The sequence below is a fragment of the Scheffersomyces spartinae genome (genome assembly GCF_019049425.1).
Source record: "Scheffersomyces spartinae strain ARV_011 chromosome Unknown scaffold_1, whole genome shotgun sequence".
Lineage (NCBI taxonomy): Eukaryota > Fungi > Ascomycota > Pichiomycetes > Serinales > Debaryomycetaceae > Lizanozyma > Lizanozyma spartinae.
The window spans coordinates 367,488-392,069 of NW_025065048.1; the positions used below are offsets into that span (position 1 = coordinate 367,488).

Sequence of the window (24,582 nt, forward strand, 5' to 3'; positions counted from 1 at the left end):
TTCCTATACAAAATGAAGTTGAAGTAGCCTACAACATAAGAGCAATATCAGACAATCAAAATACAATATGTTGCGTCAAAGTACAGTTCGAAGGGCTACTTTTTGTCGTGGGTACATAAGTAGAACTGTTAAGGAGTTTAATCGTGGGAACTCCACTGTTTCGTTCTATAAACCCAACTTAGAGATGACCACATTAGTTAATGGACTCAGGGTAGTTACAAATCTGACTCCAGGACATTTTACAGCTCTTGGAGCTTATGTTGATGCAGGTGCCCGATATGAGAACCCTGATGCTCCTGGACTTTCTCATATAGTTGACCGTATGTCCTGGAAATCCACAGACAATGTTACCGGAACTCAGATGTTGGAAAACTTAAATCAAGTGGGAGGCAACTATATGTGTTCTGCACAACGAGAACTGATACTTTATCAGGCGTCTGTATTCAATCCAGATGTGGAAAAGATGTTTGAATGTATGGCTGAAACTGTACGTTGCCCTAAAGTTTTGGATCAAGAGTTGTATGAGACATTGCAAACCTGTGCATACGAAGTCCAAGATATAGGGTACAAGGCAGATATGTTTCTTCCAGAAGTTTTACATGCTGCAGCCTATAATCATAATACACTTGGAAATCCTTTGTTTTGTCCACCTGATAGAATTCCTGAAGTTACAAGGGAAGATATTCTTGGGTATCATAAGAAATTCTATCAGCCTCAAAATACTATTATAGCCATGGTTGGAATCGAACATAGTAAAGCTTTGCAAATTGTATCATCTCAACTTGGCGATTGGGAAGGCAAATCATCATCTAGACCTAGTCTAGGTGAAGTGAAATATAGTGGTGGTGAGCTCTGTCTCCCTTATCAACCACCAATTTCAAGTAATTTACCTGAATTAGTACATATGCAAATTGCCTTTGAAACGAAAGGATTGTTAGACAATGAACTTTATGCCCTTGCTACCCTTCAAAAATTGCTTGGTGGTGGGTCCTCTTTCTCTGCTGGTGGTCCAGGAAAAGGTATGTTTTCCAGATTATACACCCAAGTATTAAACCGATACGGGTTTGTTGAAAACTGTATGGCTTTCAATCATGCATATATTGGTTCTGGGTTATTTGGAATAAGTATCTCTTGTAGTCCGGATGCCGCACATGTTACGTCTCAAATCATTGGGTATGAATTATCCAAGTTATTGGAGACAAATCCAGATAAAGGAGCCTTGAATGAGAAGGAAGTTGCTAGAGCCAAGAACCAATTGATATCGTCCTTGTTGATGAATTTGGAATCAAAATTAGCAGAATTAGAAGACTTGGGAAGACAAATCCAATCTCAAGGTAAGTTGACACTGATTGACGAGATGATTTCCAAAATAGAACGTTTGACCCCAGCTGACTTAAGAAACGTTGCGGAAAAGGTGTTAACAGGTAATACTGTGAATAAGGGTATCTCCACTGGGTTACCTACTGTGGTCATGCAAGGTGATAGAGAACGATTTGGTGATGTTGAATTCATAATGCGTCACTTTGGCTTGGGTAAATATCCTGGTCCACAACTCGAAGAACCAAGAGAATACACTGCTGAAGGTAAGCCTAAAAAGGAAGGCTGGTTTTCGTAAATTTTTGAGTACTAAGTTTGATATGAGATGCTATTGTTTTATAGCAGATTAAGACTACTACTTTGTATATAGGTATTTATAAATAGTTATAGACGTACTCCTAGCTTAATTGCCTTGGGTATTGTGTAAACGTTCACGTAATTCTAGTAACTCCTTCTCCATCATGAGAACAGTCAGCTCCAAATCCATCTTTTCCCTGGAAGCTTGCTTTAACAATAATTCATGTTCCAGTGATTTATTTTGAAGTATTCCAACTTGAGTCTTGTACTGTTGTATCTGATTCTGGAACTCAAAGTTCTCATTGTTATACTTCTTGGCCAATTGTTGCTCGTTATTAACTCTGATCTTGAGTTCTGCAATTTCTCTCGTTAAGTTTGCAACACTTTTATTGGACTCATGCATTGAAGCTTCAGAGGCATCTAAATCTTTAGTTAAGGATTTAACTTTATTCTCCCAAAATTTCATTGTCTCGTCGCCATAGAGCTTCTCTTCAAGAGCATGAACTTTGTGATTTAATTCCTCGTTGACCTTCTTTAACGAATCATTCTCTTCAACCGTCACCAAGTTCTCCCGCTTGAGCTTTTGGTAATCTTGAATATCACCTTCTTTACCACTCTTGGATCTACTCAATTCTGATCTGATTTCATTGGCATCTTCACGTTGATTTTGTAAGTGATCTCTTAAAATTGTATTCTCTGCCTTCGAATTGTTTAATTGAGTTGTTACCTCGTCCAATTGGTGCTTTGTTTGTAATAATTGTTCCTCTATTTGAGATTTTTGGTCTCGTAAATTGTCCCTTTGGTTGCTAATCTCTTCAATAAGATCCTTCAAATTATCAACCTGCTTATTCAAGTTAACAATCTTACGCTCATTGATTGCTCTTTCTTCCTGCAAATTTCTAACTTGATTTGTCAATTCCTCAGTGTGTTCTTCCAACTCATCAGCCTTTTCTGACACTTCTGCAAACTCTTCCTCCAATGCCTTTTTGTTGCGAATGAGGTCTTCCAATTCCAATTGATACTTTTTATTCTCTTTAATCAAGTTTGTCTCAACTTGCATCTTGAAGTTCAACTCTTTGTTTAGTTGTCTCATCTCCTCACGGATATTGTCGTGGACATCATTACTAGTTGTTGCAAAATTCAATCGGTCCTTTAACTCCTTGATTTGAACACCTAACTTTTGATTTTCATAATTCTTATCATTTATAGTTCCCTCCAACAGTGCAGATCTTTTCTTGAAATCTTGTAACAACATATTACTAGCTCTTAATTCTTCACGTTTCAAAAGCAATTGATTATTGGCATTTTCCAATTCTTTTTCAGCAGCTTGCTGTTTGGCTTTGGAAGAATTCACAACTGCTTCAGCCTGTTCCAATTTACTGAAATACTCTTCAGACCGCTTTTTATATATCGCCAATGACTCAGTTAAATCTTCATTTCTAGAAAACAATGTTTCATTCCTCACCTTCAATTGAGCCAATTCATCATCATAATTGGAGACTGAGGTTCTGAATTGGCTATGCTTGATTTCATACAACTCATCTTCGGACTCTCTTAATAGCGATTTCAATCTAAGTATTTCACTCTTAGAATCTCCCAATTCACTTCTAGTTGCTTTTAATGCACGGGTTATGTCTTGATAGATGAGTGCAAACTCTTGATTAGAGCCAGGAAGCATAACACTGTTTCTCCTGAAGCTGTTACTTCTTGAGCTTGCAGTTAAACTGACTGGTGTTGAAGGCTCTAACAATGAATTCGAATTCAAAATTTCAGAAAAACGATTCTCAAGTTCTGAAATTCTAATCTGTGCTTCATTATACTTTTTCTCGTAGTCAGAAAACTGGTTTATACCTCTCAGCGACTGCAATTTATTCAATTTCTTCTGAAGGTCAATTGCATACGATTCAGCCCTTTGAGCATTCAATTCTTCTTGCTCCAACTTGAATTTCAAGGATTCAAATTCCTCCTTTGTATAAGCCCTGGTAGATCCGTTCATCGATCTTTTATTTGGCAGAACACTTCTTGATCTGGACAACTGGAAATCATTGTCAGCACGGGATTTTAACAAAGCTATTTCTTCAGCTAGTTGCTTGTTTTCAAACTTTTCTTTCCTTAAGGCTGCTGTATGCTCATTCAATTTTAACTTCATACTTGCATACTCTTCAACAATTGAGATTGGTGGTTGGTTCTCTTTATCAAACAGCATTCCACGAACTTTTGTCACAGGTTCCATAGAGTTGACTTTTTCAGTGAGTGCTTTAACTTCACGGGAATATTGCTCTTTTGAGTTCTTTAAGGAATCGTTTTCGCTCTTGAGTGATTTCAAATCCGAAACTGTATCTTGCAACTGCAGAATAGCAGTAGCATTTTCATTTTTAAGTTTATTTAGACTTTCACATTCATTCTTCAAGTCCTCGAAGGAAGCAGAAATGGATTCCTTGTTCTTCATTGCTTCTTTAAGAGCCATAGAGAGCGTTTCATTTTCAGTCTTCAACTGTGATAGTGACATAGCGATCAATTCCTTTTCATCCTTGTACATTATTACTTCACGCTTGGATTCTTCTAACGCTTCCCTTAATCGTGATAATTCCTTCAATTTCAGAGTTTCAAGGTCTTTTTCACGAATTAATTTGGCTTCTTTACTTTCTAATTCATCGATTTTGCTTTGTAAAGCCAGGGCATCTCTCTTGAAGTTCAAAGAGGCTGACCTCTCACGCTCTGCATCTTCATTGGAGTCCTGTAGTTTTCGCTCTAACCTTTGAATACGATCATTAGCTCTTTCTAATCCAAGTTGAACTTTTGATAACTCTGCTTTACTATCACGTAAGGAATTTTTCAAAGTAATAAGCTCTGCTTCAGATGATGTCGCTAAACTCGAATTTTTGCTTACGGTCAACTTTAAAGTTTCGATCTCTTTATTTGAATTTGCATGTTCTGAAACCAATTTCTTGTTTTTATCCGTTTCCTTCTCCAAAAGGTCAGTTAATTCTCTAATTCTTATACTTTCGGTTTTGATAACGTGCTCAGATTCGGATTTCTGAGATTCCAAATCATGAATCTTACCCTCTAAATTTGAATTGGATGATTCCAATTGTGTAAGCTTTTCTTTAGCCTCGGCAATTTCTTTTTGGCTATGATTGTATTTTTCCTGTAATTCAGAAACTTCTTTCTCTTTAGAAGCTAACTCAGAAGCCAATGATTCATGTTTACTTTGTACCAGCTTCATTTCATTCGCCAAGTTAATTCGTAACACCTTACTCTCTCCCAATTCCTTCTCTAAATTAGAAACAGTTATGAATCTACTCTGCAGTTCTTGTTTCAACTGATCTAATGCCTTTTCCTTTTCAATAAGCAAGTTAGAAATTTTCACTGCGTCCTCTTCAACAATAAGTATTTGCTTCTTGAGATTCTCTTTCTCATCCTGCAATTTCACTTCTACCTCTTTGAATTCTTCCTTTATCCGGTCATTCTCAGTAACAAGCTTCTCCTTGAGTTTCTCTGCATCTTTCAACTTGGAACTTAATTGTTTAATATTCTCATTCATCTCCTTAGTATCGAGTACTTTGACAGACTCTTCCAACAAGGGTTTGATATTAATGAAAAGCTTTAACCAAGGTGAGGTTTCAAGGGAACTATGTACCTGATCAAATGTCCGAGCAATTAACTGAGATGATTGTATTTCCTTTATCATTCTATTGAAATTCAGTCTCGCTGAATTTCCACGGATTTTTGTTTGCAATTCTGTAAATATATTCTTCAAACTTTGGTCTCTGATCTCCTCTAGTTTCCCCAAAATACCATTCTTAAAAAACAACTTTGTTATACCAACCCTGTAAGTTTCGGGTTCCAAATTCAACCCCTTTATAATAATCTCACTATTAGTTCTCATATTCTTTGTGAAAACTTCCTTTGCACTTATGATATAATATCTGTTATAGAATTCTTCAAATGTCATACGGTTAGGGTAACCAGCACGAGTAATACGGATACCTTCAAGAACACCATTGCACCTCAATTGATTCAACACCAAAGGCTTATCAAATTTATGAGGCTTCTTTTGTAAATTTGGAAGAATACAACGAACAAAATGAGGTTCTGTGCTCCCTAATTGATCCATCAAATCCACTAACTGTTCACGATGCCTTTGGGAAGCAGTTCTCAACTTGTTAGAAGATGCTTTCTTCCTTGGGCTACAAGATTCCGATATTTCAGATTTAGGAAGAGCAGGGTCTGAGGAAAATAAGTCAGCGAGGAAGATGTTGGAAGAATCCGGTAACAAGGAAACAACCTGTTCACTGATTGGATCAGTATTCTTTTGAAGCCAGCCGTCAACATTATACTCCACTTGGCCAGCATAGTGATTAACAATAAATCCGGATTTCAATTTGTTGAGGGTGAACTTTTCCGATTGCTTACGACCCCAATTATCAGCAAGCTTGTCCATAAATGATTGATCTGAAGACTTGGGTATTATACATTCTTCGTCAAGCAACTTGAGAAGACCCATTGGATTTCTTGATTCTATCAAATCAATAGTTGGTTGTAAATCCAAACCAAAATCAATGAATTCCCATTGAATATCTTCCCTAAGATACTCGCTTTGTTCCAAAATGAACAGGTGGTGATTGAAAAATTGTTGCAACTTTTCATTGGTATAGTTAATACATAATTGTTCAAATGAATTAATATCAAATATTTCAAAACCTGCAATGTCCAATACCCCAATGAAATTCAAATCATTAAGGAATATGTTTCCATTCAAATCTTTGATTTTTAAGTTATCATTAATTCTTTCAATAATATACTGAAAGATTCTCTCGTACAAGTGTTTGGCAAAGGCATCCACTGAATATTTCACATCTGGAGCTTTCATTGATTTTGACACAAATTCTCTGCCAGCTTTAACTTTTGGACGTAATAATCTTGAAGTGAATTCGTCCTCGCTAATGCCAAGCAATCTAGCAATGTGAACCGTAGGGGATTCTGAGGTGAAGTTTGCCTGTTCTGACTTCCATGATGTAAAATCTAAGTTTCCCAAAAGTAAAATAACTGCTAAAACGGCAATAATGTTGTCTACCTCATGATCTTCGAATCCCATAATCCTGAACGCATCCAATAAAAGTTGAAATTCCGTTGCATCGTCGACATTTGGAATCTCATATGTTGAACTATTGAGATATTTGTACAGCTTAAGATTTTTTTCCAACCCTACCGCCGTAAGTTTCTCGTCGGAAAGACCCTTCAACATCTGATAAAATACATGATAGTTTCTTTCCTGGGGCGATTGCATAACCACTCTTGATTTTTCTAAAAGATAGTAATCAATAGTAGCGCCATTAATGCAGCCAATATCTTCATTACTGAAATATATTTTAATAAACTTCCCAAAACGAGAGGAGTTGTGATTTTTGATTGTTTTAGCATTCCCAAAACTTTCTAGGATAGGATTGGCTTGTAAGATTTTGGTGTCAATATTATTTTGAGTTTTGGAATGATGACTTTGAAGTTCTGTTGTAGTTATTGAAGAAATGTATTGGATAATCCGTTTAGTATTTTCTGTTTTACCTGCACCAGATTCTCCTGTAACTAAAATACTTTGATCCTTTTTGTTATTCAACATATTACGGTAAGTGTTCTCAGCTATGGAAAATATGTGAGGGGGAGGCTTGTCGTTATCATTAGAATGATATTTCTTTAAGTTCTTTCCATCATAAATGTCTAGTTTTTTGTAAGGGTTTATGGCAACCAAAAATAACCCAGAATATGTGTAAATCATATCATCAGCATACCTCAAATACAAGTTATACACCACTGAAGGTTCATTCAAATGAGTTAACTCGGCCATATCCTCACATTTATTAAACTTCACAGGGTTGCAGTTCTCTAATGAATCCAGTGGTACATTAATTGTCAGCTCATGATTATTAGAGTTAGATCCTTGAGGCACAGTGACAGTGACAGTACCATCTTCTAAGTAATCACTCACAAATCCTTTGATAAATGTATCTTTCTCAGTTCCGGGTACCCAAACCCAGTTCTTAGAGTTAAAGCCGTCATCATCATTGGACATTTCTTACTATCACGCTAAAATAAAAAAAGAATTCTCTGGTAAGTAAATGGTGATTACAGCAAATCAGCTCAATGTTGCATCCAACTATGTTCGAGAAAATTTTGTGCCTATCACTTGAAATGAGATTCAGGGGGTAATTGATCAGTAGCTTCAGGTTATAGCGAAAGTCAAGTAGATTTTAGTATGATCCTAAACCTGTGTCAGATTATTATTATTATTTTCACTTTGAGTAAGTGTTTGTTTACCTTTAAGTTTTTTAAGAAATTTTATATGGTAGCACGGACTATAGACGCGTTTGTATGCAGACTAGACAAAAGTGCTTTTTTTGCGGCAACTGGTACTGCAAACCAGAGCACTATTGAGTCTTATAATAGTTGACGTGTAAATTAAGTTATCATAATAATCTGGAGTAATAAAAGGCAAATAGAACAAAATCAACCAAAAAAGAAATAATTATTATAAAAGAAAAAACATATAAAATTGAACTGAAATGAATAATGAAAAAATGAGCGAACGTTCTTGTTTGTTGAGTGGATGTTGTAGCTATCGAATGCAATAGTAATGAGTATGTAACGAGCTCTTATCAGCATCTGAATGTTTCTTAATTGTTTAGCAAAATTCTAGTATGCTGGTAATGGAATAATAAATGCAAAGAATAAACAATCTATCGTTGAAGATTATTTGGTGGTGGTAATGAAAAGATCTTCTTTTCTTACGGTTCATATTGGTTGGCGGTGTCTTCACAGTCTTCATCCATGCGACTTGAAGACTGTTGAACATTAAAAACCCCTGTAGTAGTTTCTGCTCTAAATGAGAGCTTATAATTATCAGGTTGATGCAGATGATTATCCGTAGTCAAAATATTAGCCATTGGAGTATTAGTATGGCCGGAAGAAATCGTGTGCAATGTTGCCAGATCCGGGATATCTGAAGGGGAATTGTTAGCAGTATATCGTGAAGTTGCTGATGAGAAAACTGAATACAGCGAATTTGCCGAAGGAGGTGTCAAAGGAACCAGTTCCTGTGACTCTGATCTATTTCTTCTGGGACTTTGATAAGTGTAATTTGGTGGACTGCTGTTTTTGGAGTTATCATAATGAGTTTTATCAAAGGCAAATTGAGGTGCTGGTGGAGGTAATGAAAACATGTTTTCGTCTTCGGTTTGCTTCAATGCATTGAACAATTCGTCCCAGGAAAGAGAACGAACATTCAACAAACTGTCAACAAATGGAATAAGAGAGTTGGAAGATCCCAAATTTAAGTTGATTTCCCCCCTAATTGCCTCCCCATTTTTATGTATAAAGGCCATTTCCCATTCCTTTCCATTTATGAAATGGGTTAAAGTCTCAATAACGCCTTTCGCTTCATATTTCTTAGACAACACATCTGTAATATTAGTGAATTGTAAAATCAACATAAGACATACCTTTCTGAATTGACCAACCAGTTGTTGAGTAACACCTGAAAGGAAAGAAGCTTGGATCTCTGGGAGTTCATTTTCATTGACTTCTTTCAAGGGATCCATTTCACTGATGAATTGCTTAATTAACTCAGTGAAATGCAGACCTGCTGAATGCCATCCTAACATGTTACATGCCATGAGCACAGCACATGTAGCTGTAGTCGATGGAGGAACTGTTAAAAAGTATCTATCGTATAATGATAACTCGCATAAGAAACGGGCAACACAAATAACTTCTGCATTCTTCTTTCTATTATTCTTGTACCTAACCTTTTGGCAGAAATATTCTTGACGACTTCTTGGTGGAGTAGTTGTCAAAGTACCTGAGTCAAACAAATTTGTATGTTCGAATGCAAGATGTATACAGTCTTCAAGAGTACTTTGCTTTAAAGACCAATCTAAGGTAGACAAGATATGCATTTCCATTTGTACAAACATTTCTTCATCATAAGCACGACGACACATGTCACTTAATTCCTTCAAGGTAGGAACGCGGGACTTTTTGTCTTCAAACTTAGCAGCAATCCAAAGAGCTGTGCAACCTACTAATTGATAATGACGTTTGAAAACTATTCTCTTAGCACAGTACCGATCAAGAATATTTTGACACATAAAGAGTGTGCTATCACATAAGCGGAAAGTCAGATGAAGCTCTAAAAGGAAATCTAAAAGATATGGACGCATAAACCATTGGATTTCGGGTTGTAAGTCAATCATTCCAGGGTTAATTAAGAGTTCCATTTCACGAAGCTGGTAGTCGAGATTCACTTCATCCTTCCATTCTTCGATGGACTGCTTCACAATTGTTGTTTCACACTGTTCCCAACACTCATGGTATCTATATCTTTTGATAAAAGTGGGTGGTCCCAACTTAGTATGTCTAGTGGTGTGGTGTGATGAGGAGGGATAAGTTCCATGATGGAAGTTATAGTTGTAGTAGAACTTCTCGTCAAACACTCTGAATGCTGGAGGTTTGAAATTATGGAAGGGACCATAGGTTATGTCACAGTTCACATCAGTAGGAGTACTATTCAGACGGAGCAGTGAGCGAGGTGGAAGCATAGTATTGTTAGAGGTAGTTTTGAAAGTGCCAACCTGAGGTCCATTAAATTGTGGTAGTGGTGGTGGTCTGTTATTGGAGTTATTGCTATAATTATTGACATGTTGGTTTTGGTGCGTCCCCATAGACTCAGTAGTACCGTCCAAGGCAGTGAGAGAAGAGTTACTTGAGTAATCAGGACTTGAACCGTTGTTAGGAGGAGCCAATCGAAACCCAGAACAACTCCGTTGCGAAGGGAAGCCCATGGTTCGTATGAATGGATAATATAATGGGAAAAGGTTGGCCAACCAGTGATGCAGAGATAGAAGGAAACTAGAGAACAGGGAATGGTAAGCAGCAGACCCAATTACTTTTAAAGGAGACAGGCCAACTCTTAATGAAAAAGCAGTGTCCCGTGAATGCACAAAATAAAATATGCCTAGTGGAAACGAAAATCCTAATAATGTTAACAATGGGTTGGAGCGGAGATGGTTTACAGGTTCAGAAACACGGAGCCAAAGGCACGGCATACACACTTACGTTAATGTGACACTTTATTAAGTCGACTATTTGTATCGTAGCTACATACTGTATGGTGTGCTCGAGAATCGATGCGTCTACGAGTCATCACGGTTTATTTGACTTGAATTACGATTTTGAGGAAATACGCATCTGAACTGCATTATTACGAAAATTTATAGACTTTGGGTTCATCTAGAATCATTATCAAGAAGAAATTGGTGCACTACAGTGATTCAAACGGAAATCAAGGAGAATGCGATAGCAAATGTGTTGACAGTTGCAAGTTAAATTAAACATGATTGATCAATCGCTACTGTCAAACCTGTGGCAGACTTTTGATTGCTTTACAAAATAAGGTTAATCTACACATCATCTCCTAGTATATATTTCACACTTCACTTTCATACAAATACCACTTTAACTGTTCTAAGGTTAAGTAGCTCCGTCAGAGATAAAGGTATCGCGTTTTGTACGCGTTGCTCAAAGCGCGTATTACTTTTTACCTTTCATTCGCGACACATTCCCCCTTTGGAGTCGTGTGGGTCGATTCAACTTAACTTTTCATTCCTGTGTTCACTCTCACTAAGAACCAATCGTCTCCAATCCAGCATCGTGAAGTACCTTAAGGTCATGTTTACATCGTCCGGTCATATAAAAAGGACTAGTACTCCACTAAATTTATGAATTTCAGAGAGCAAGCACACTGTGGTTTTAACACTCTCGTCACTCCTTGTACATTCCCGTATTCATATGACTTTTTATTGTTATCCAGTATTTTATACTCATATATCATCGTGTTCACTTTTCAATATACCATTCGGTCCGTCGTGCTCGAAATTCACACTAATTAACCCCTGTAAATTTATTATTTGGACTTTAATGGGATCAAATCGTAAAATTTAAGGTTATCTCCGGGTGTTAGCTTCCCTATCTTTGTACCCTGTGGGTCAATTAACTTCTAGCGCTGAACTCTATTTTTTACATCAACCCAACATCGTACTCGAATTGTACCGAATTGGTGCTATTAATTTCTCTAAACAATTCACTCCTTAAATCTGTGTACACCTTATGGGGCTTTAGAAATTGAGTGGAGCTTCGAGTACAATAGGCCGTTCTTAAGAAAATTACGGCTTTCACCACATCTTTTCTGTGTGGGTGCAAAATATAAATCTCCCGATCCAAGTGGTAAAATTGGAGGTGCGTGCTACCACATATTTTCGTTTTGGAACCTCGTTGGAAACATTATGTAGTAGATTTGCGTTGATAAGTGGATGATACGATCTTGATTCGAGATTAAGATATCGTAAAAAAAGTGTTAGTTAATGTTATTAAGATAGTCTTTTGCTCATATCTCTTGCATTTCTGAAACAGATTATTGTTCCTGTTAGAGGATGATTATTATTATATGTGAGTATCCTTACTGCGATTCTCTTATAACAAAAAATAGCAAGACTTTGAGAATATTAAGAAAATTTCACCCCTTCTACGTCTTTACTAATCAAGTTCCTTATAGATTGGGCTTTGGAGTAGCCACATATACTTGATTGAAGAATACTCTCCTGGTTCTAAGGTTTTCCAGCAAAGAAAGGCCTCCGCATGTATTATTTCCCTACATTAAGTTGAAATTAGGGTGTTCCAAACACTGATCAGCCATCACGTCAGATTATTATTTCGGATATATCATTCATGATACAATAAAATCACTACTAACAATTGTAATCAACGGAAAAAGTGTTAAGTTACTACTCAGGTCCCACGTTGCATACAAGGTACAAAGTAACAAGCTTGTAAACATTTTGCATTCAGGTTTCAACACTATCCTCGCACCTCCTCCCCCTATTTCAGGTCTATTTCGCTTTCTTCCTCTGAACTTCACACTTACTATGATATCAACCATAGACTTAGATATGCTCCAAATTCAATTCTACTGCTTTAAAACCTGACTCATGTTCTATTCCACTGAAAATCACTTTTGCTTAGAATTACAATCGTCACTTTCTATATCTTGCATGCCATTTCTATGTTTACACTATATTTTATTGACTTTCCAATTACCTATTACAAAATTAATTTAAACATCTCAGTTTGCTGTTTCGCTATTTTGCTATTATTGGAGGGTCGGTGCCGTGACATGTTTAATTAGCACCTCGTCCTCTGCCTCCAGCAGCCTCATTCAGATCATCATTCAGAATTGTTTCATCAATTGACAATAATAATATAGCAGCTTCAACAGCTGATTGGATGGCATTGATCTTAACCAAAGAAGGCTCCCAAATAAAATTGGTCATATTGTTACCTACATTCTCCCTTTGGAAATCAATACCAAACCAAGTTTCACCTTTAGCATGGAGACTTCTAAGCTTGTTCAACAAATCAATACCATCTAAACCAGCATTTTCGCATAATTGCCGAGGTATAACTTCGAGAGCTTTAGCAAAGGCTCCAATGATCATTTGTTGCTTACCAGCAATGGTTCTAGAGTAGTCTCGTAAGTACTTGGATAATTCCATTTCAATTGCACCACCACCAGCTACCACCTCATTATGGTTAACTGCACGCTTAACAATCATTATTGCATCGTGCAATGATCTTTCAACTTCAGCAATCACTTGCTCGGCACCACCTCTTAAAATTAACGTACATGTTTTGGCTTCAGGACAGCCTGTGAATAAGTTGTATCTTTCACCACCAATTTGGACTTCTTCAAAAGAATCACAAGTACCTAAATCCTTAACAGGATCAATACTTCCACAGGTACTTTGCATACTACCACCAACGGCCTTGATTACTCTTTCCATATCTTCTGCACTGACTCTACCGGCACAGAAAATGTCTCTATCAGCGAAATATTGGGTAGCCAAGTCACCAATTGGCAATTTTGACAACACGATGTTGGCACCAGAAGCAGCAATGGCATCTAACTTGTCAAATATAATTTGCCATTCAGCATCGACGATCTCTTGATATTGTTGAACTTTTTCAACACGAACCTCAGCATTATCCTTCTCTGCCTTCAATTCTAATTCGACGTTTAAACAGAGAATCTTAGGATTGGCAAACTTCTTAGGTTGTTGTTCAAACCCAGCATATGAGAATGTTTTCTTAAAAGCAACACCGTTGACAAACATAGAGTCTTCCATTCCTCCACCAGCGACTTTCTTGATACCGATCATGTTTTCATCAAGATCATTGGCGTCCAACGACATCACTGCATCCACAACCATGTTGGTGAAAAATTCACTGTTTTTACTGATTAATTTGGATGACATAGCTGTAGTGGCACATCTACTAAGTAAATCTCTAAATTCAGTAGCATTTTCCTTTGGAATATTGACAGCCAATTCCTTAATACGAGAAACAGCCAAATCACAAGCCATTCTTAATCCCTTGACAATCAAATGTGATGAAATACCATCTTCAATAAACCCCTTAGACTCTTTCAAAAACTCACCAGCAAGAACAGTAACTGTAGTGGTACCATCACCAACTTCAGCATCTTGAGCACGAGAAATATCAACCAACATCTTAGCAGCAGGATGCACGATATCCAATAACTTCATGATAGTTGCACCATCGTTTGAAATGGTAGTTTCACCTCGGGAGTTGACTACTAATATATCGGATCCAAATGGTCCCAATGTTGGTTTGACTGTGTCTTGTATAGCAAGACAAGCATTTATATTGCTGATGATTTGGCCCTTACCTTGAGAAGAATCGGTACCTTCCTTAAGCACCACAATCGTGGGGGTTTGTGTTCCAAATGACATTGGGCCTGATCTCAATGTCTGATATATATAAAAATGCCACTGACTGACAGAATATATTCAAACTCAAATAATGGTTTGGTACTCTTATTACTATGTTACTTTTATCCATTAGTGGTACCTTTAACTTTTGTTTGAATGATTTATGGTTTGTGCACGACTGAAAAATTTTCGAATGTTCTAATCAATCTATATAGTGTATAAGCTCTTAATAGGTGTTCGTACTAATTGTCCAAGGACTATTTCACACGGTTACTAGTAGTACCTTCATATCATTATCCAATTATTATAGCATATCATAAAAAAATGTACGCCAGCGGTCGTTCAGGAACACGGTGTGTGCGTCTAGCCCAAACTTTCATTAGAGGTAAAGCAAAGGTTGCAATGGCAGGTGAAGTTGATTTGTCAAATAAAAGAATCATGCGTAAGATTGCACCAGGTAAGGCTAGACCTGCTATTTTCCATCAATTTGAAACTTTAGTCGAACTCAGTGATGGGTCTGTCGTTAAAAGAAGATCGCAGGCTCCAAAAGATGAAATCAGAATGATTACAGACCAAAGAAACCATCCCTTGTGGAACCCATTCAGATCGGACTTGAATGTTGTGGATCCTAATGCAACAGGTAGAAGGTCACGGTTTCAAGCAAAATATGCTGAATTTTCGAACGATGCTTCTGCGCCAATTGAAGAAGGGGAACCAGTCTCCAATAAACCCAAGGCAAGTGAGGACTTTTTGGAATTATTGGGCCAAAACGCAAAGGAAGTTCAAAAAGGTGGTCAAATTTTCAACAGAAAGGCTGCCTCCAAGAAATAATGTCATATTCTTTCTTTCCTTGTATAGTACTTGTATATAATTAAAACCCCATACTAATAGTAAATCTATTTACATGATGCAATCAAACTCTCCTCAAAAACTCTGGCAGCGAACTTGTCGTTGGTTTTCATAATATATGCAATTATGTCCCTTGTTGACACATTTTGGAATCTCATCTGATCAATTGCCCATCTTAATGTAATCATATCTTCTTCCACGATACTAAAATCCAATATAACCCGGAGAATGCGAACTGTATCGTGCTCAACATCTAACAACCGTACTAACTCGTTGGGCAAGCCATATTTTTCTAACGTAATAAATCCGCCAGAAACTCTACTCATTTGTTTATCCTGTGATGACTTGAAAAGTCTAATAAACAAGGATCGTGAAGCACGATTACTAACCTTATCGGAAATGTAATTAAATATCGTCTCAGTCAATGCCAGTAACAGACTATCTCCTTGATGAATCAGATTGAACTTGGAAATCACAATCGGTATGAGCTTCTCAGTCAAAGAACTATCTGACTCAAATAACATCAAATGGTGTAATATTCTGATGTATCCAAGCAGAGAAACTTGGATATCAGTCCGGTGGCACATTTTTATACATTGTTCGATACTTCCTTGCGTAAGTAACTTTTTAATAATGGCTTCGAACTCAAACTTATTGAGACCGTTTGGCGATTTAAGAATCAACTGCAACAACCTTTCAGATCCAACTTCGTTGTTTTGGGATAAAAACCCTAGAAAAAGCAGTGAAATTGTCAGTCGTCTCAATGGTGGTTTTAAATCTCGAACATACCCATCAAACTCCTTACCATATGCTGTGTAATGGGTACCGTAGTACTTTATGAAGAAATCAAATAAGACTTCGTTTGATTCTATTAATTTGGTGGGCAAGCTTTCTATTATTTTCCGCTGGTTTTCTATATCGTCTTCGTTGGCTTCAATTAACCTTATGATGCAGTTAAAATCTATCGTTCTATCTTCCTGAGCAAGCAATAAATCTTTCCAAGAAAGCCATATACCATTTGCTCTTTTAATATTCAGAACTTGAATGTTCTGCAGTATGAGGTTGAAGAGTCCTCCAAAATACGATTCGATCCTATGAACTTCTCTCAACTTAGTGTACCTCTGAATCACCTTGTTATAAAATAAATATGCATGTGCATTCAAGTTTGTTTTACTGGAAAGATAATCCAAAACTTTCATGGCTTCCAGATATCTTAAATACTTGAACAAAGGGAACTTTAACACAAGTTTCAGAAGGAAAAAAGCATTATACGCTTCTTGGGTTTTATTCGGAATGCACAATGTCTGGCAAACTAGGTTTACCATCGTTTTAGAAACTTTCAAGTTCAACTCACCCATCTGGAAAATAAATGACACTGCTAGTGTTGTTTCACCACTTTGCAATGCTTGTCTAACAATTGCATTACAGAGAAGTGACTGTAACTCTCTATCTAGCATTTTATCTTGTTGACTCTCTATGAATCCAACCATAGTGGAAACAGATAACGAAGTCCTCTTCGCCGCACCAAAGATCGTTAGGAATCGTAACGCGGGTTCATATTTCTTTTGTATGACTAGTTTAAAAAGGTCCATCAACAATATTTGTCTCATCAGCGAAGAATCCTTATAATTCCATATAATATGAGAAATCATCTCTGTATTCAATATCGGATATTTCATAAGATCATCTATAAAACTAACCATATTCAGGTTTTCATCGTAATAATTGAAAACTTTCCATATTCCTCGATCTGAGTTACGATACTTTGAAAAAAATGGATATACTTCGGACAACCTTTGTTTCACATCATCATTGATTTCTTCGTCTGGAAAATGCTTTTTTTGTTGTTCCATACTTAACTGAGGCATTCTATACTTCAAATGTTTGTTCTCTCTAAACTGTTCATGAAGAGTTGTTGGTCTTAGGTAATCTTTGGTGTTTGACCCCACCACTTTCGAGTAATATCGCTTAGCAAAAAGTCGTAGTCGTAATTGAAGCATCTATATTCTTGGTCGTATTATCATATGCAAGGTTAGATCTAGTAAATAGTCCCGATGGTAAATGTGAATGGGGTTCATGATGAGTTAAATCTCCATCTTTTTTTTTCGGACCCTCAAGAAAGATCCATATGCACTCACTACGAAATGGCCGTATTGTAAACTCTATTAAACTATGGTACAATCGCCTAAGCCAAATCCGTACATGACTTTTTCTACATGTTTCTTGATTACTGGCCAATCCTTTCGTCTCTGCACAAGTTCATATATTTCTTCTTGTCGGAATATACCGTTGAACTTTGCCATGTCGCACACGAGTTTACCAATGGCCTTTGAGTCCTCACCACCAATCAAATACAAGCTCCCCACATTCTTCAATCCTAAATAAAATGGCATCACCATTCTCTTGTTAGTTTTAATGTGCTCATAGAAAAACTCGTAGTATAAGTTCAAATCTGAAATTAGAACAATAGCACCATCAACAGAGATTGTGCTTCGCTTTAATACCTTCACAATAATCTGAAAAAATCGTTCTGCAACTTCTTGTTGGAATACTTCAACAATTAAACGGTCGGCACTATCCACAAGCAAATCCATATTTTCGTCAAGTATCTTGATGGCTTCCTTTGCAGCATGAGAATTTCCAATATTGATATTGGTTGATCCTTTAGGGGGGTCGTAATCTGAAGCTTCAAGGTTTCTTTCAAACAGTGTTTCAATCTCCTTAGCAAGTAATTCTATACCCACATTGAGTCCATCAGCAACGTATTTATCAACTAAACCCTCCATTTTCTTCTTACTCTGTAAGGAAGGGTTTAAAATGGAGTTCTCATGCTTCACGATTTGCTTGTTAATAAGCTCCTCTTTGTAAAAAATGTCAATCATTTGTATGATTAAATCTGCCATATTAATCATTTCAAAAAAATGTATAAGTGGTTCAATGTAAGATGCCTTGCCTCCTAATACGGCTGCTCTGATCTCGTCCCTATTATAAGACTCTAAATATGCCATGGCTTTATCAAAGCCTGGCTTCAAATGTTCGGAAGATATGATGTCAATAAATATGATGAAAATCTCTTGCATGGAACTGAAAATATCCTTTCTCAAGGAGATAACTGTATAATCTTTAAACTTGTAAAGGCGTGCTAAACATTGTTTGGAGTTGTTTATTACTTTAAGTACTAGCTCCGGACTGATAATTTGTGTCAAGGATTTTAAATTCTCTGATAAAATCTTTGCTTTAGCTTCAATTTTTGAATAGTTAACAACCTCTTCAGCACTCTTTTCACCTGTCCCACCATCGTGCTTAGAACTTATCGATGATCCACTAATAGTAAAAACTTTTCGGAAACTACTTAGAAAATCATTCTTAGCTTCCGATTTGACGTGTTTGAGAATGCTTTTGGTTGTCTCTTGTTCTCTTTTCAATATTTCTCCATTCCACTGTAAAATTTGATCTTCTGCAAATACCTTGAAATCAGACGTCTCTTCTCGCATGTACTCTGCCGTAAATGTCTCAAATTGCATATCAATCAACTCTTTAACCATTCTTCCATTAGATTCGCCAGCATTTTCACTGGGTTTAAGCTTACGTATAAAGTCTGTGGACATTTTCTCATAAAAAAAGGGCAAGAACATCAAATGTGCTTTCTGCTTCTTGGATTGCTCTATTAGCGATAGTATAAGATCCATGAGTTGGTTTTGGATCAATTCCTCGCAAACTTTGTACATCATTGGAATTGTAGTGGGGAATACCAAGTCAATTAAATAACTCAATTGATTGAAGATTTTTGCCAAATCAGAAATAAATTCGTTGATTAACGATTCGTCATAACCTTCGTCATAAAAAAACCTTTCAGGTCCAAAATCAGATACAAGAAAGAATTTAGTCATCTCTTCATTATCAAAGATTGTTTTTTGAAGAAAGAAATTAATGAGAGTTTGATCATTATGCAACTCAGCTAAAATAGTTACGAACTTCTTGGTCTTGTCGTAATCTTGGATATCATAGTTTATCTCCAACTCTCTAAGAAGAGCATTTTCAAATACTTCAAATAAATCATTGATTTTATCTCGACAAAGGTCATGCAAAGTTATAGAATAATCCACATCATTTAGCAATTTTAAATTTTTAAGTATTCGTGCTTGTTCTTCGGGAGTCAGATACACCTTGAATAAAGTCAATTGATCGTAAGGTTTACTAGTGAGCAAGTCGTTATAAAATGGTGCTAATGTGGAATATATTTTAATGCATTGGAACTTAGCCACTTTGGGATTTTTTATGATATGATCAAAACACCGTATTGGATCTTTAATCCATTCAAAGTTGATTTTACCTAGTTGATCGTCGGTCACTGGCATTGCTCTTTCCCATACTCCCATAGTCTTCAATTTCCCTACCCATAGTGCTGGGTTGCTGGCTGCTTTATATCCGTTCTTCAGCATTTGCTGAAACAGCACTAGATCAGGTATAGCTAAGTATTTAGCTATATGCTTAGCTATAGATAATGGCATTACGTCATCATCGTACACTTCTATATCTGTATTCCATATCACCTGTGCCATCCTCCTATGCTATTATTGCTTTCTAGTAATAGCCACCTAATCCGGTAGGTAGTCTTGGAAAGTAACTGGAAAGTGCTTATCCAAGTTTATTTTTCTCTTGGTGCGACTCCTTAAAGGTCGAAAAATTTTGGTTTGTTTTATGTTAATAGCTTGAAAAATGCATTGATTCAAAGCAGAGCAGATCCATGGGGATATAGCTAGCACGCAATAGCAGATTCAACAAAGTCTTGTGGTTAAGACATTGTAATTTACACATACCTTACATATGCAGAAACATCAAATATGATACGACGAACATCCTTGCGACTATGTTCCAAACAATTTCCACATATTAATCAAGTGCAACTTCTATATAGGCAATCTTACATTCACTTATCATCGAAGAAACAAAGCTCGCCAACTATAGAAGAAAATCCTGGAACAAAGCATTTCATCAAAGAGAAAATATGGCGATTTATACGACGAGAAACTTTGGCATTGAAGAATGTATTCGAAGATGATCTGCTCCAAGCAGAAGCAAATATGACTTCAACAGAGGAAAAACTACCAAACTTAGACCGAATGATTCAAAAAGAGCTAGAGAAACAAACAGATGATTACAATCGATTCCTAACACTTTTAACCTTCCATCCCATCCTCGTTCACCCTAATATGTATTATAGTCTTCGAAGTAAGTTACCAACACTGCTTCAGGAAGCCCCTAAAAGCTTGTATATAAAACGTCTAGTTTATCATCAACAGTATAAGGAATGCTGGAAGTTAATACTAGAGGACATTGATGGCTCCACCCTCACAGATTTAGAGGATTACTTAAATATTATACTTTGGGAATTGGGATCAAATAATGATTTCGATATAGGCTTGCGTTCATTTATGTTATGTGGATTCGAACTCATCCAATCGCCAGGTTTACTCGCATCTATTGAGGACTATATTTACTATAAGACTAATATTCCTAAAGAAGAACTTTATAGAAATTATAGTTATTCCCTTGAATTACAGGCAATTGATACTATAGAGGAGTTGGAAATTCATAAGCGAAATCGGCCAACTTTTACCATGTTTGAGAGTTTGCTTCAGTCTAAACGGCAATTCCAACTAATTAAAGATGAGAAGCAGATTTGGAACTTGCTTTTTAATTGCTGTAAGATCTTCAAGAAGTCTCCAGGCTGGTTATCATTTCTTGTCCACGATCTTCTTTCAATTTCACTTCCATATAAAACAACATCCTTAAACATGGTGAACCCAGAATACTCAAAATGCAATTTGGCAAAGTTGATTCCATCCATAAAGGGTCTTCAGTTAAATGACTATGACTATTTTCATGTCTTACAAACCGCGACTTCAGAGAATTCCTTTGGCGTGTTCCTAAGCTATCAAAGATCGAAAAAAGAAGATAAAACTTGGAATAAGTACATATTAAATCACTTAGCTGAGCGCATATTACAAAATGGCCAAATTGATCAAATCACACGCATAATTCTAGATTCTTGTCACATTTTAGAGGAGAAGATTCTTTTAGATAGTTTTAGATTTGCATGGGATAACAAACATATGGGCCAATTTCGTCGCATGATCAAAAGAATTCAAAAGAAGAGGGACCCAAATTTATTATTTAGTATTTCTCGGAACCTACATGCCCATACTTTAAATGATTGTGATTTAATTCTCAAATCATTCTACAAAACACCTGTTTCCAATAAGGTTGCAGCAGCCCTTTTCCCGAGAGTGCATCTCGTTGAGGATGGTAATCGCAAACTCTTTTACGAAAGAGTAATACAGAATTATAATTTCAACACCCAAACTTTGGTTGAACTTTTTAGATCTTATTTGGTCAGAGAAAATGGTCAAGATCCCAAAATATTAAGCTCACTATTTGAGACTATTCTTGCAAAGTCGTTTTCAAAGGACAAAATATTATCGAGAGCTAATGGATCAGACAATCTGCTTTCCGATTTTCAGGCACTTTTAAAGTACTCCACAAGGCAAGAGAAGGCCAGATTTCATAATAGAATTAGAGCAATTGCTCAATCTATTTCCCTTCTCCAACCTGAAGATGTCGCTGATGTCTTTAACATGCTTCAAACTTGTATCAGAAGTCAACAATTCATTGTTTGTAAAGCTAAACATGGTCGAAAGTATATTTTGAATTGTTTAGTTTACGACACATTAAGGTTTATTGATAGAAAGAAAGGAGGTACCAAATCAATAGAAGAAATTAAGAAGATCACTAAGGGGTTGAGATTCCAGTCACAACTTTGTGAGGATTATGCTTATAAGATAATTTCTCGTGAAAACCCTTTAGAGGCGATAAAAACGTTTTCGGAATCGAAACGATGTGACAAGCCGAAAGTTTTACCTCGTAGTTTGTTACGGTTCATTGCATCTGGGCTTTTGGAGTCACCACGTCTTTCAAGGAAGCAAAAGTTATTATATTTTGAAGAGTTCAAGAGGACTGTAGAATCTAAGGGCCAGTCATTTCCACTTAGTCCTTTTTTGACAACTCAGGTTGCACAATTAGTTCTTTGCATATCCAAAGAAGAAAGTTTAGGATCGCTTGCAGATACAACTAGAGAATTGAAGACATTAGCTAGAGATTATGGCATACCCTACAGGGTACAAAAAGGCCTTACAAAAGGCCAATAGGTATTTGGGACGTTCCCAATATTGTTGTATCTATTTACATAAAGCTAAGATTTCAAAGCTAATTGGTGCGTTGAGTCCGTACTTTATTCAAACCAATCCGTAGAATACTAACTCTAAGTGTGTAAATATGTTCTTCAAGACATTCTTGGAAGTGGCTGGTAGTGTACAACAGATAATCCAAGTTTCTTTTGAAGCGCGCTCACAAAGATTTTAACCTAAAGAAACATGCTAACATTCATTCGCCAAAACCGTTGGGGATAGCGACATGACTACAAAAACATATGGCGTGACAGACCCTGTCTCTTTGGCCAATCCAACTCCAAGGGAGAATAAGCTCAATGACCTGTTGATTGCGGAATTACGTAACCGCAATTCTTTTGAGAGCGAACAAGCTACCAAGAAGAGGGTGGAAGTACTTTCATTGTTTCAAAGAATGACTAGGGAGTTTGTCTACACCATAGCGAGAAGAAAGAATATGAACGATAGTATGGCGCATGATTCAGGCGGAAAGATTTTCACGTTTGGCTCGTACAGATTAGGTGTCTATGGTCCTGGATCAGATATTGACACTTTAGTAGTTGTTCCGAAATTTGTGACAAGAGAAGATTTCTTTGATGTATTTGAGAAGTTATTGCGCCAACGCCCAGAATTAGAAGAAATACAGACAGTTCCAGATGCGTTTGTCCCAATTATCAAGATGGTTTTTGATGGTATTTCGATTGATTTGATATGTGCGAGAGTAAACGCCGCACAGGTTCCCTTGAATCTTTCACTTGAAGACAAAAATTTATTGAAGAATCTTGATGAAAAGGATTTGAGATCTCTCAATGGTACACGGGTGACTGATGAAATCTTGCAACTAGTTCCTAAGACAACGGCTTTCAAGCATGCTCTTCGATGTATCAAGATGTGGGCTCAACAGAGAGCGGTATATGGAAACGTTTTTGGTTTCCCAGGTGGTGTGGCATGGGCTATGTTGGTAGCTAGAATTTGCCAATTATACCCTAATGCTGTAGGCGCAACTATTGTGGAAAAGTTTTTTCATATTTACACCAAGTGGAAATGGCCACAACCAGTACTTTTAAAACCCATAGAGGATGGGCCATTGCAAGTCAGAGTTTGGAATCCTAGATTGTATCCATTAGATCGCCAGCACAGAATGCCTGTGATCACCCCCGCCTACCCTTCCATGTGTGCCACGCACAACATTACAATGTCCACTCAAAAGGTTATTTTATCTGAATTAGAGAGAGCTTCAGAAGTGGTAACTCACATAGCCTTGGGCAAAAAGAATTGGTCGGATCTTTTTCAACGTCATGACTTTTTTCACCGTTACAAGTTTTATTTATGCGTTGTAGCAGCAACTTTGGGGTCCGCAGAAGACCACTTAAAATGGAATGGGATGGTAGAAAGTCGACTTCGAATTTTGGTACAAAAGTTAGAAATGACAGAGGGGATTTCGTATGCCCATCCCTATGTCAAAGACTTTAGTGACGTATATTCTCTCAAGGACAGCAATCTCGGAGATATTATAAATGCGTACGGAAGCTTACAAGGGGAGGAGTTTTTAAAGCCTCATATATCAAATACTGAAGGAGAAGAGAAAAATCTTCATTTGACAAAGTTATTTATTGGTCTTGAAATTAATCTCACGAAAACAAACCAGCATGATGGGGCGAAGAAGCTTGATATTCAATATCCTTGTTCGGAATTTTACAATTTATGCAAAGGATGGGCAACTTATGATAAGGAAATGCATTTTATAAATATAAAAAATGTCAAGCTTTATGACTTACCTAATGATGTGTATGTTGAAGGGGAACAAAGGCCAGTAAAATCGAGCAAAAAACGAAAAGGCGAAGCTAAGATCAGTACTCAAAAAAGACCACGAAGTACGGCGACTACTCCAATTGCTGCTAATAATGGAAGTTGATTTTTTTAGAGTGTGTAATGTAGCGAAACCTAGCATGTCTACCATTTAAAACTCAATTACGTTCATTAATGAAGACGTCTTCAACTCGCGCATTGCGTTGTATCCTTATATCTTTCCTAGCATTAACTCCTATTGACCT

At 36.8% G+C, this 24,582-nt stretch overlaps 9 protein-coding genes across 9 annotated transcripts; 4 read left to right on the plus strand and 5 right to left on the minus strand.

Annotated features, from left to right (window-relative positions):
* Window positions 1-12: 12 nt before the first annotated feature.
* Window positions 13-1,615, plus strand: MAS2 (mitochondrial-processing protease subunit alpha; the record flags this gene model as incomplete). The annotated part of the gene is made up of 2 exons (XM_043191011.1): window positions 13-23; window positions 124-1,615. The coding sequence occupies 2 exons, from the start codon at window positions 13-15 to the stop codon at window positions 1,613-1,615; spliced, it is 1,503 nt and encodes a 500-aa protein (XP_043051688.1).
* A 105-nt stretch (window positions 1,616-1,720) lies between these two features.
* MYO1 (myosin 1) lies at window positions 1,721-7,684 on the minus strand (the record flags this gene model as incomplete). Its single annotated transcript, XM_043191012.1, has 1 exon — window positions 1,721-7,684. One exon carries the CDS (start codon window positions 7,682-7,684, stop codon window positions 1,721-1,723), a length of 5,964 nt encoding a protein of 1,987 aa, XP_043051689.1.
* Window positions 7,685-8,396: 712 nt separating this feature from the next.
* CCN1 (Ccn1p) lies at window positions 8,397-10,451 on the minus strand (the record flags this gene model as incomplete). The annotated part of the gene is made up of 1 exon (XM_043191013.1): window positions 8,397-10,451. One exon carries the CDS (start codon window positions 10,449-10,451, stop codon window positions 8,397-8,399), a length of 2,055 nt encoding a protein of 684 aa, XP_043051690.1.
* Window positions 10,452-12,842: 2,391 nt separating this feature from the next.
* CCT7 (chaperonin-containing T-complex subunit) lies at window positions 12,843-14,474 on the minus strand (the record flags this gene model as incomplete). The annotated part of the gene is made up of 1 exon (XM_043191014.1): window positions 12,843-14,474. The coding sequence occupies one exon, from the start codon at window positions 14,472-14,474 to the stop codon at window positions 12,843-12,845; it is 1,632 nt and encodes a 543-aa protein (XP_043051691.1).
* Window positions 14,475-14,777: 303 nt separating this feature from the next.
* Window positions 14,778-15,284, plus strand: MRPL36 (mitochondrial 54S ribosomal protein bL31m; the record flags this gene model as incomplete). Its single annotated transcript, XM_043191015.1, has 1 exon — window positions 14,778-15,284. The coding sequence occupies one exon, from the start codon at window positions 14,778-14,780 to the stop codon at window positions 15,282-15,284; it is 507 nt and encodes a 168-aa protein (XP_043051692.1).
* A 65-nt stretch (window positions 15,285-15,349) lies between these two features.
* KQ657_000160 (uncharacterized protein) lies at window positions 15,350-17,170 on the minus strand (the record flags this gene model as incomplete). The annotated part of the gene is made up of 1 exon (XM_043191016.1): window positions 15,350-17,170. One exon carries the CDS (start codon window positions 17,168-17,170, stop codon window positions 15,350-15,352), a length of 1,821 nt encoding a protein of 606 aa, XP_043051693.1.
* Window positions 17,171-17,467: 297 nt separating this feature from the next.
* On the minus strand, window positions 17,468-21,102 carry RCY1 (Rcy1p; the record flags this gene model as incomplete). Its single annotated transcript, XM_043191017.1, has 4 exons — window positions 17,468-19,830; window positions 20,778-20,783; window positions 20,917-20,945; window positions 20,993-21,102. 4 exons carry the CDS (start codon window positions 21,100-21,102, stop codon window positions 17,468-17,470), a joined length of 2,508 nt encoding a protein of 835 aa, XP_043051694.1.
* A 334-nt stretch (window positions 21,103-21,436) lies between these two features.
* On the plus strand, window positions 21,437-22,510 carry KQ657_000162 (uncharacterized protein; the record flags this gene model as incomplete). The annotated part of the gene is made up of 1 exon (XM_043191018.1): window positions 21,437-22,510. The coding sequence occupies one exon, from the start codon at window positions 21,437-21,439 to the stop codon at window positions 22,508-22,510; it is 1,074 nt and encodes a 357-aa protein (XP_043051695.1).
* A 265-nt stretch (window positions 22,511-22,775) lies between these two features.
* PAP1 (polynucleotide adenylyltransferase) lies at window positions 22,776-24,443 on the plus strand (the record flags this gene model as incomplete). The annotated part of the gene is made up of 1 exon (XM_043191019.1): window positions 22,776-24,443. The coding sequence occupies one exon, from the start codon at window positions 22,776-22,778 to the stop codon at window positions 24,441-24,443; it is 1,668 nt and encodes a 555-aa protein (XP_043051696.1).
* Window positions 24,444-24,582: the final 139 nt, after the last annotated feature.